Source organism: Gobius niger (genome assembly GCF_951799975.1).
Source record: "Gobius niger genome assembly, chromosome: 14".
NCBI classification, from domain to species: Eukaryota; Metazoa; Chordata; class Actinopteri; order Gobiiformes; family Gobiidae; genus Gobius; species Gobius niger.
Genome location: NC_136865.1, coordinates 14,134,212 through 14,146,397, shown reverse-complemented (window position 1 = coordinate 14,146,397; position 12,186 = coordinate 14,134,212). Strand labels below are relative to the sequence as shown.

The 12,186-nt window shown below is 39.3% G+C and overlaps 1 protein-coding gene across 1 annotated transcript in view; it reads right to left on the bottom strand.

Moving 5' to 3' along the window:
- Positions 1 to 12,186, bottom strand: part of csmd2 (CUB and Sushi multiple domains 2) — a 212,126-nt gene that overhangs the window by 90,493 nt on the left and 109,447 nt on the right. Inside the window, exons 6-9 of the mRNA XM_079571186.1 lie at positions 7,664 to 7,776; positions 6,381 to 6,458; positions 3,859 to 3,946; positions 2,589 to 2,713 (exon numbers count right to left, since the gene is read on the bottom strand). Of these exons, the coding sequence (XP_079427312.1) occupies positions 2,589 to 2,713; positions 3,859 to 3,946; positions 6,381 to 6,458; positions 7,664 to 7,776 (404 nt within the window). The remainder of the gene's footprint in view (positions 1 to 2,588; positions 2,714 to 3,858; positions 3,947 to 6,380; positions 6,459 to 7,663; positions 7,777 to 12,186) is intronic.

Below are 12,186 nucleotides of genomic sequence, written 5' to 3'. Positions count from 1 at the left end.
TGATGTTTAATCTTCATTGAAAGGGAGCGAAGCAGAACAAAGGACCAGCTCCAAAGGTTAAATGAGGAGGACGGAATACAATATTCTTAAAGGGCAATTTCCCTCACATTAAGACCAATGTACCCGTCTCCCAGTACAGGGATAAAAATGAGGCATATAGAGAAAGATTTGAGGTACTGCATTATTTAAGGGTGATTTTACACAGTTCAGTACAGTGGTTCTCAACAGCTGGGTAGATAACCAAAAGTGGGCTGCAGGGCCATTTTCAGTGGGTCATAGGACGTTGCAAAATAGTTAGAGATTAGAGCATGGCTTTTAGAAATACACTAGAGCGAATGTGAAAAAAGAGCAAATACAAATTAGAAGATAGCCTTGTGACTGCTGTGCATCAACAAGAAACATTGGCCTATTCCCAGCTTTGTCAATTTTCCACATTTTCAAGATTTTCTGGGGCTACTCCAGAAAACAGTGAAATCGATACTTAAGCTGAAACAAATTTCAGGAAAGCTGAAGTAGATTGTAAATTCTGGTAAAAGAGAACTCATGTTTGCTGGGATGAGATGGAGGACCTATCCGCCCATCAGATCTCCCCCTCAACACGCCTCTGCACTGTAATTGAATCTCAACACAATTGGATTGGCTCAAAGCAGAACAGCACACTGGGCTTAGATATGGCTGTGTGTGATGTGAGCAGCGTATGCCTCAGAGGCTGTTAAAGGGATTAAATGCACACATTTCACATTTGAATGTATCTCTTGGAGATAGGTGGTGCCAAAAAGCTGACAAGTGAACAGTTTTCTCTTTTAATCTTGTGGGTAGAGGCTGTGTGCATACGGACTCCTGTGGTGAGCAACAATATTTATTTGCATTCAAAAATGTCTAAGGACTTGCATGCTTACATAAGGCTATGTGATGTATTGTTTAGCTTTATTTATTCAACTATTCTTGATTATTATTATTTTGTAATCGCTGTGTCACCTATGTGCTCCTGTTGGTGTTAAGAATGATTTGTAGACAGCATTTCCTTTTCACATGTCATCTACAGGCAATAAAAAGAAACTGCAGTGGAACAAAATGTGATGTCGCTTTCTGCTCACTTAAAAACTTGGCTCTGGCTTTTGCAATATTAGAAAAAAAGAACACTTCAGGATCGTCGGAGAAAAACATCAAATTCTTGTGTTTTGTTGCAACACGTCATTTGATTGGCTGAGGACATAAAGATGCAGCAGCATTTGGAGAATAGAATGCATCTCGGTTGCGCTTTATATTAAAGGGACTAGATACAAGTTGGCCATTTTATACTTACTACTGCCACCTCAGGTCATACGTGTAACTGCACCTTCTATATTAAGCTCGTGCATGACGGCACTTTGGACCCGATGTAACAACTTTTTGAGTGACAGTGCAGGATTTTAGAGGCAGTTGTGGTGAAAAGATCTGGGCTCATTCTACACCTTAGGACATTGCTGGAACATGTAGGGGGAGGAAAATACATAATTACATTTTTAAAATCCATATAGTCCCTTTAAGGGGTCCTCATTAAGTATTTATAAAATATTAATAAGCACTGGTGATCTACTTAGAGTTACAGGTCAAGGTTAGAGTATTAGCATGGTAGTTGATAATGATATAAACAACTTATTAATATATTTACATAGAATTCATGTCCTAATTACTAATGTTTAAGAACTTATTAATACTGAACAAGCACCCCTTCATATAAAGCGTTACCTGCATCTCTGATCTATTTGGCCAAAAAATTACTTAAGCAAAGAAGACAAAATTTTTATTATAATTGTTAACAGGAATTTGCTGTATTTTCAAGTATTTGGCATTTGATTTAATCTGTCAGTATGTAATATAAAGAATTTGATGTTTTTCTAAAACTATTTTTTTTCCGGAATCAGAGCATGTTTCAAGGTGAATGTTATTGACTAATAAAACCTTACGACCCCCAGAACAAAGACTAATTAGTGAAACTGTTAAAAAATATGTGCAGTCAGTGGGGTTAAGGCAGTCCTGGGTAAGAATTTAAATAGACATTGAGCTTGCGTGATTAACCGGTGTTACATTATGACTACAAGAGCGAAAAGAAGCTTCTGAAGATAGAAGCAAAACATCCTAAACTCAAAAACATCTCGTAAGAATTCTTTGTACCAGGAAAATGCCTATCTTTTGAATGCCCCTGTTATATACTGACAAGATAACACTTTCTTATTAAGTTGCATTGTTAACCGATCACCATGAATAACTGACAGGTAGTAATCTTTTCTCCTTTTATTGGGGTTACTTTGAATTAATAAATATAAAGACTGAGTCAAATTGATAGACCAGTCACGGGTTAAAGTCAAACCCATTACTATCCTGAAAAGCCAGAGGGTCCTGGCATTTCCACAGTATAAAATCAAATTGAATTTCTTTTCTTTCTTTGTTTCTTTAATAATTCATTTCGCTTCTGAAAGGGGATGAAGAGCGGGAGGAGAGATCCGGCAAACTGTAAGGAGTCAGGATTCAAACCCGAGACGCTGATCCCCAAAGATCTGGCTCCAACTGAAAAGCCGCGCGGTTCCGACTCTGACAGGCCGTACCTCTGCAGATGGGCCGCTCGTCACTCCAGCCCACGTAGCTGTCAGTCACCCGCAGACAGCTGATGCTTTTGGAACCCTGCAGCTCGTAGCCCTCGTCACAGGAGAAGTGCACCGTGGCCCCGCGCCTGAGAACAGAGAGCACAGGGGGGAGATCCACAATGGCCAGCAGTCACTCAGAACGGCAGGGAAAGACATAGTGTACCAGATAAGCGGAGGTGTTTATGTTGGTGTTGGCACAGGAAGTGTTTGCTGTGCTTGTGAATGTAAGACATGCAAAGCAACATCTTTGCAAGTTACTACTATATAAAAGTTGTGCCAACAAATCAGAGGCAGGTAGTACTCAGTTACATTTACTCAAATAAATGTATTTTACTAACACTTTTGAATTTAGATACTTTTAATAATTAAGTCTATAAGTGGCATGTTGAAATAAAATGAACTTCAATCAATTTGAAGCAGAACTAAGCAACTCATAAGCCATAAGCGCCACTGCAGGTGTGGTAGCATGTGTTTTTTTTTTTACTCATTAACTGTCTGTAAGTGTACATACTATAATGACAGAAAAGACAAAGGGAGAGAGGGATATTGTACATTGTGCCACAACTCAATGGAGATCTTTTTTCACTCAAATTTGGCTGTAAATACTGCTAAAGTGGCATTATCTCACAGTTAGCTTTGCCCGCTAGCCTGCTAGCTTCTTCTTCATGATTCTATTAGTGTGTATTGCGCCTCCGACCCGGAGGCAGACAGAGACACCATTAACACTTGTATTACCCCCAGAGGGACTACGAACATAATTTATTAAGGTAAACACGTTACTTAGTACTGCTTTAAACGTAATAATTATTTAGTTTATCTCATTTTGACTTGACTTGAATGAAGACACATGGCTTTGGAGAGTATTTGAATTTTCACAAAGAATTAGATGGGATTTGTTGACAAGAACAGACAAAATGATTTGTGCTTTTCAGTAATGCACCATGTAATGTGTGTTTTCTGCACTGGCAAACTAACACTGGCGGACTAGAAAACCGTGGCGGGATGTGTTGTTCGGAGCACATTTACGATTCATTCAAAGCGCTTTGCAATTAAAATGTCAATGAACCATTAGCCACAAATTATAAAGTAAAATTACAAATATATTACTGCCGTTGCTTAAAAATGTTTTCATAAGCATAACACGACCTTGAACATTAAACCAGAATTGTATTAATAAAAACATGTGGCACTGTAGCAGCTGTGGTTTGCCAGTTGGAATTTTGATTTCTACCTGAAGTCTGAGCCTTTTCTTTTCCCCCGGTCTGGGATTCCTGGATCTGGACACATGTTGTGGCCCTGTGCAACTCCCATCTGAGACACTGCAGGAAACAGAAAGACAGAGGAATCATTACAGATCTGTTCTTAGGCTTTAGTTAGTGAAGTCAGTAAGCCCCTGGTCCATTAGCAGTCCGCTAGTCCATAAAATGCAGGTTTGTTGATAGTAATTACCTGCCAGGGTGAAAAGGCTTGAAGTGCATGGAGTAAAAGCCCCAAGTCAAAGCCTGCTATTTATCTGCTATTCACATTTCACATACCATTTACCATCACATAGCTACAAAAGCTGACAGGCAAGATTACAGCAGCATTTTGCTCTCACATGAGCAGGGCAGGAAAACAACATTAGAGACATTGGTCTTTTGCTTTGGATATTATGTATTATTTCACAAAAATCCACTCCATTGACTGTTTGAAAAGGTCAGTTTTAAAAATCCACTTTTATGACATGGGCTGAATACACTTGCCACTCATCACAAGAGGCTATTCTCACTGTAGAATGAATGGTCTGCAGCCTGAAATAAACTAATAACATCAATTATAACAAACATGTTGCCCCTTTGCACTACAAATATGAACACAACTTTGGCCTAGAAGTGTTATAAAAGCGTAATAACAGCTCTGACATCGCGGCATATTGAACTTGCGCTTTCCTGACAGTGCCCTGTTAAATCATGTCATGGAGGACTCGACGGCCAGCGGGGGGGTCAGGTAAACAGAACGTCCCACTGAGACCGAGTGCCACGCCGAGAGGGGTCAAATGTCTACAGGGCCAAATCAATGTGACACCTGTTCATTACCACGCAGACCAATGTGGAGCACGGCAGCCATGAATTTACAAAGAGGCTGCCTTGTGTCATCGCGGGTAACAGGAGAGGCTGTACACATGTAGATAGGTATATCACTGTTGTGGAGCAGAGAAGTCAAAACCTTGCAAAATACAGTCCATACCAGCAAAGCAATAAGCAGTATTCAAACTTCTAAGCAAAAAGTAAAATGGTCTGGTTCGAAACAAATGCTCGGAAGTATGATGAATTCTAAGTGCTTTCGATAGCCTTGAGGAAAATCTTTAATATTAATCTTCCCTGTTTGTTATGCCTCTCACAAAGCCCGAGCATCTATCAGTGTGTAGCTGCTGGGGGAAGCCAAATCAAATGGGGCACAGGCGAACAACCAGTGAACTCACACACAGGGCGCAAAAGAACAAGGGGCAAGAAAGACTTTTGGTAAAATAAAGCAACCAATGCAATTACTGGCGGCCATGTGCTTCTGGAACACCATTTTCAGCTCAGACACCATGTCCTTTGTGTCCGGCTCGCTTTCAGTCAGCGTGCACTTGTTTGCTCTGGTCAAAAGAGGAGGGAAAAACTTTGAACAGTGTTGAGAACAAGAAAAAAGGCTCAGAGGCAATAGCAAAACAACGTTTGACACACTGTACACTGCTATGGTCACGTCTCTCTTTATTTAAGGAACGTTTCTGGGATTTAAGGCGCTAATGATGACCAGACATTGTAGTCTACACAAAATGTGTCGTGCTGAAACTTCTGATGTGGTACTTTTGATTTTCACACCTGGCATTTCATTCAGTTAGGATATTCTTTAACCATACAATGAACACCAGGACGAAACATATCATTAACCCTCAATCACACCTTTCAAAAAGTTAGGCTTTGAACTCTTCAAGATTTTTTCAAAACTTTTTTTATTTAATTGTGAAGGTCTGACTCTCCTCTTTTCACACATATTAAAAATTATAACTTTGAAACATTTTAACCCTATTAATAACCAACTACTCAGTTATTATAGTCCATGGTCCAAAAACACAGTGTAATATTTTGAAAAATTTCATTGCAAAATGGGACATTTCTGGTCTGGCTGGTGGCCAGGAGCACCCACAACGGGAGTTTTTGTAGAAACAAATCCTTCAGGTAAGCTTTCACAGACATCTGGCCACACCAGCCATGCCAGAAATTTTGCATTTAAAATTATACAAATATTACATTGTTTGTGTTTTTGAAAGATAGACTTCAGAAAGTTGTCAATTATAGGGTTATACATTTTTTTTTTATATGTATGACAAGAGGAGAGTTTCAATATAAAATGTTATAGCGTATATATAAATATATATATATATATATATATTATTATTATTTTTATAGCTTTCCAAAGCCACAAGCTCATTTTGTGTTGATGAACCCATAGGACTAAAAATAATTTAAAAAAAGTTTACAATGGGAAAAAAATCAAAACAACTGGAAAAAATTACTTTAGATCACCAAAAAACACACCCCTGGGAAAATTTCACTCAATTGGCATAAAAATGTAGGAGTATGCAAAACATAAAACTTCAAAAGCACAAAAATGTGCTTGGGTGTGATCGCAACTTTTATCGTTTCATTTTGTTGTGATCTTGAAGAGCAATGTCAGTCTATAGTCAACCACAGGTGAGTGTACACTTGTCTAAAAGCAGCTACTCACAAACTGATATCTTGTGCTGGTTGTCTTTGCTTGGAAGCATCTTCACACCCCTGGACTTCAGCTCTGTCATCTTCTTAACTGCAAAGAAACACAGAAAGAATTCATGTCATATGAATGCAATTATTATAGATATTGTACGTGTGTAGTGACAAATGATGCCCTTTTCCAGGTGGACAGATCATAACCTCTTTTGCATTTCAAAAGGTAAATTTCCAAGACGGTGGTAACAAGATAATTGCCTTAGCGAGAAGCCACAAAAAACACAATTTATCCTTAGTAAAAGAAAATAATTTCTGAATTATTGAGTTTGATAAATATTCCACAATAATGGCCTCTAAATAAAAGGCTCATTAAAATGCATATTTATTCATCAGTTTCCAAACCACCATCAGCGTTATCTATGCTCCCTTTCACACCCAGTCGCTTTAATTACTCCCAATCTTCCCCACAATGGAACTTTACTTGTTTTGCACAAATGTGTTTTCATCCGTTGCCTTCTTTGGACAAGGACTGAATGCAAATTAAAGTATAACAAATCAACCATGACAATAAGATCATGAACATATAAAGCGAATAACTATAAACACATAATAACCTCGTTTGCTCTAAGCAGTAATAAGCTGTATCTAACAACTGTATCACAGCATCTCCAAGAATGCACATCTTATCACTTGGCAAAAATTGGAACATTATTTTTGACCAATAAAAGAAAGAGGGGGCACATTGTGGTTAGGGTTCAATCAAATAACAATAAATAAGCTTTAAAATGCACTATGTTTGAGATTGCTTGATGAAGATAGGTTGTAAGGTTGTGTTTTCTCCCCCGCGCAACATGGGAAACACTTGGGATGAAAGGGATAATCAGCGGCATTCACTCAGCTTCTTTCCAGCCAATAAGCCGGAGCACGGGGGATCTTGGGAAACCGGGTGGGGGGTGGGGCAGAGTGGAGCGCAGAGAGGTGTTTAATCTAATTAAAGTATTAGAGCCCCTTTTCTATGTGATCTTCTAAACAAATTTATCTAACATTCAACCTGTAATCTCATTGACTCCACCCCTCCTCCTAGCCCTGCCTGCTGTTCCTGCCTGTTTACTAGTGGCAGACGTCGCGGGAAATTGCTCCTGTTGTTGAGGGGGAAAAATATAATCCTTTTTCCAAGCTCATCCCTGACACCTGAACCCCCCCCCCACCCCCATGTAACAAAAATGCAATGTTTTTAGCTAAGTACATTTGTGAAAATATTTGGAGTTTGACCCGTTTCGCTCGACAGTCGTTCGCTCTTACCTTGGTACTGGGCACTGAAGCCTCTCATCTTGTGGTTGCCATCGGAGGTAAAGTGCAGTCGGAGCCAGTTCTTACTGCTGATTATGGGAGAGGGGAGGTTTGGGCCTGTAAACCTGCAGACACACAAAAGCAAAATGGGGGACATTAATATCATGTAAAGAAAGCAAATAGAAAAACCCAAGCATAATTCAATTCAATAATTCATTGGCAATAGTGGACAATGTTTCTGTTATACTGTCTGTCAACCCTATCGATACGTTATATTTTGTTGTTTGCAAAGAATATCATACTGCCTAAAGTACCGTATTTTCCAGACTAGAAGTCGCTTCGGAGTATAAGTCGCACCAGCCTTGGCAACTACCTGGGCATGGAGGCGTAACTGCACCGTTGACAAGCCTCTCCCGGCATCACGCTGCTCAGGCTCTCATTTGCGAACTTGCCCCTCTAGCTGTGGCCATCTAGCTTTTAGCTCGCAATTAGCTTTTTTTGTTTTCTTCATTGCAGTAAGAGCAACCTCCACTTGTCCCCAGTCCCTCACAAGTTTCTCGCTCACTCCATACTTTCATTCTGCTGCTCCATTACCGTTTCTTAAATCTTCATTAGTACAGGAGTAGCAGACTCCTGGTGCACAAGCCTAGAGCGCCCTCTAAAGGCTGTCAGTGTGAAAATAACAAACATGTGAAATTATATATTTTAATATATAAGTCAGCCAAACTATGAAAAAAGTGTGACTTATAGTCCGGAAAATACAGTAATGGCAGTGTTTGCGATATTGTAACTGCAATCTTTGAAACTGAGATTTAAATTCATGAATTGTGCCGCACTATTATGTATCTTTTTTTTTTGTTAATGAATGAAACTATAAGATATCAGTTTTGACAAAGTCGTTATTACATTCATTTGCTGATTAATGTGGCTTAATGGGTTTCCCACGTGCTGTGTTTTCGGTAACTTTAGCCCGCGTTAGTAATAAGGACAAATGGTAATACTTAGGAAAGAAGTGCGCCCTGTCATAGTGGTTCCAATCTCTCCAAATGCTGCATAGATCCGGCACATTTAGTTCAAGGACAAACTGTTGACTTCCACTAATGCTATGCCTCATTAATGTATAAAATCAATGTAATGACTGCCTCGTGGCTCTGAAACCTCACTCTATCCAGTTTGTATGTGCAATTACTAAAAGCTGCTCTTTCCTTGTTTGTTACACGCTCTTGTCACCTGCTATTGTTATTAAGTGACCATGCCCCGCGCTTCTGTTTGGTACCATGTATAATTATGTAATCCATCACTTAAGTCAGGGGCAATTACTAATGATAGAGACAAAGTGGAGAGTTGTATTTAGTACCTAATGTAGTAGTAGCAAAGTGTCCAAACCAGTGGCTCTCAAACTGTGGTATGTGTAGATTATTTGTTTATGCTTTAGTTATGCATTTAATGTGTTTTTTGCTTGTTTGTTTAGATTAGGATTACCCCCGGCTTAGAAATATTATGTCAATGCCAATTTTAGACCTTTTCAGGTTCAGTCCTGATTTTATCTTGATCTAGGCCTATTAATATTTGTAAGAAATCATATTTTATGAGGTGGTTACACTGCCAGCTGCCAGCTTAAACGATTATTAAATGATACAAAGAGTGCTACAATATGTAATAGATCCTTCCACTTTCCGCCTTTTACCTTGAGCGTCCCTCCTCTACAAATGAACAATCTTTATGTTGCAACCTTCTTTCAAAAACATCAAACAATTCTACTACATATTCCTCCACTAACATTACAGTACGCTTCTAATCATAATGCTTGCATTGTGTAGATGATTCTTATTGAATCGTTATGTCAACGTCATTGCCATATTATTTAAAAACTATTTGAATGCCAAAAAACAGCCTCAACAACTTTAAATGCAAAGGAAAAAGCGCACTTCCAAACTTATTATTGCTTTTAGACGCTTTGGTAACTTACAGGTCCCAAAAAGATAAAATGCTTTGTGATATGTATGCTAATGGGCCTGCTGCTCACCACAGATTTCTTTAGTGGTTTAGACTAAAGTCATCCGGGGACACACAAGCTCAAATGCTAACGCACAGTTGTGTACTTTTTGCTCTACGCTCGCAGCCAATGAGGGGAGCATCAATTCTCATTCCCGGCCTCTAAATGACATTTTCCGAAATACGGCTGCAGCTCATCTCCCAGGCTTACCCACCTGCTTCATCTTATGCAGAACACAACTATGCTGATATGAAATGGTGGAAATAAATGTGCAAGTGCATTGAGATTCTGGCAGAAGGGAATGCAGAACTAAAACAAGTACTGTGGCAAAACAGTTAAAACAGGAGCTATTTTTGCAAGCTAACAACAGTGCTCTAAATGTGAAATACTTTATGCCTAGGGGAGAAGTAATATAACAATTTTAATAGCTTCTACAAATCACTGCAGTTACAAAGGTAGGTGTGCTTAATGTTCCGATTCTGTTCACGTTGACCTGTACATATATCAAGTTGAGTAATTTGGAAAAAAAAAAAAAAAAAAAACGCACACCTTTAGGATGCTGAACTCAGGCAGGCTTTATTTGATTTGACAAAGCTGCATGAAATGGGGTGAAGAGAGGAGAGAGGGAGAGAGACATTCAAGAAATTGTCAGAGCTGGGACAATCAATCTCATGATTAACGCTGATGACGCGGGGACTTTTACCTCTAGCGCCCAGTGTATGCTGTGTATACACTGCATATAAGCCAGTGTTCTCAAAGGGTGGAACAGGAACAGCTTCTGGTGATACTTAGGGTCCTTGGCAGTTCTGCAGTCATAGTTTTTTGGGGGTCCAATACAGAAACTACAGTGTTACAGTGTTATGTTTGTTTTTGAATCCTCCTTTGAGTTGGATTTATCTAACTAATTCAGCCATGTTTAGGGTTGGGATGGAAAAGTGTGAGTGCACCCTTTGACCAGGGACAGTTGTGCTATGGACCTGGTTTAGATCTCCTGGAGCTAAAGGAGGCAATTGTATTCTAAGGGAGATTCAGTGTGAGAAGTTTAAGAACACTACATACTAATAATTACATCTTTAAAGCATCAAGCATATCTGGAGACTTTACCAGCTACTTTGAACTTTATGCAAAACACCCAATGACTTGGATATATACAAAGTAGGGATGCACCGATACGCTTTTTTGAGCTCCCGATCCGATCCGATATTGTTGACACTTCATCTGGCCGATACCGATCCGATACAGTCTTTTTGTATTATTAGATTTTTATATAATATATATCATTATATATTATTGCCTATGGATATTACCAGTTTTACCACTAGTTTTACCAGTTGTATTTTTTTCATAAACATGGAAGACGTTTTGGCTTTAGCTTTGAATTTTAACAAAAAATGACCAAAAAAATTGATTAAAAAAATGAGAAAAAAGTTACAAAATGAGTTGAAACCCCCCCCCCCCCAAAAAAGATGGAAAAAAATTTGATGACATGAGGAAAAAGATCCATTTTGATGAGTTTTGTAGGTCTTAGCTTTCAAATGAGGTGTTACGCTGGCCTACAGGATTTGGGTAAAGCTGAACTGGAGAAAATGCTCTCGGTTCAGGCGGGAGTTAAGAGGTTAAATAAGCCCACAAGAGCTGAGCACTTATGTGAAAGACACGATAATAAGAATAAATCAAATCAAATAAATCAAATCAGTGTCCTAGCTTAGCGATAGCATGAAGGCCGTGAATCTGCGGTCCTGGATCTGCAGCGGCTCCATCTGCAGGTTTACCGTTGTGCTGTGATAAACGCTCGAAGCGCGGCGGTGCGGTAAACCTGCAGATTCAGGGACGCAGATTCACGGCCGTCTTGTATCGGAGCCGTCCAGTCATCAAATCCGATCCAATCCGAAACTCTAGAAAAGCCTGATCGGCTACCGATACCGATACTGAATATCGGATCGGTACATCCCTAATACAAAGTAATGTTTTTTTCTTTCTTGTCTTTAACAAAGCACACCTTTCTTTCAAAGAAGTCCTTGCCATCCTAGAGAACACGGAAGTGCTTTCAATAGTAAACACACTTAAACAGAATCTTAGTACAAGGTCCCTGTTTGTAACTACATGAGGATGCACAACACAAGAGTCCATTTTATGCTTAGTGTTGCTGAACTATGACTTGCCACCTTTGCCTCATAATATACTCTATTGCCATTGACCTGTGTGCTCCAATAAGCTTCTGAAATCACCAGAACAGCCCACTCATAGCACAAAGCATATGTCAGCTGTCTCTATGGTAACACAGAGGAGATGAGCCACAGTCAGGGTTTGCTACAAGTATTAAAATAAAGCGTATTAGTCATATAGCATTGATATAGACTGAAATTACACTTCTTGGTTTCCAAATCAGTTGCATTAAATTTAGGTGAAAAAGGAACTGAAGGTAAGTTGGCCTCATTATGCTGTGGTACTGTCTCAGAGCACAGAACTGAATATGTTTATGGCGTCTGTTCTGTCACAGGCTTTGGAGGATTGTCCAAAGAAAATGTGCTATCGAATT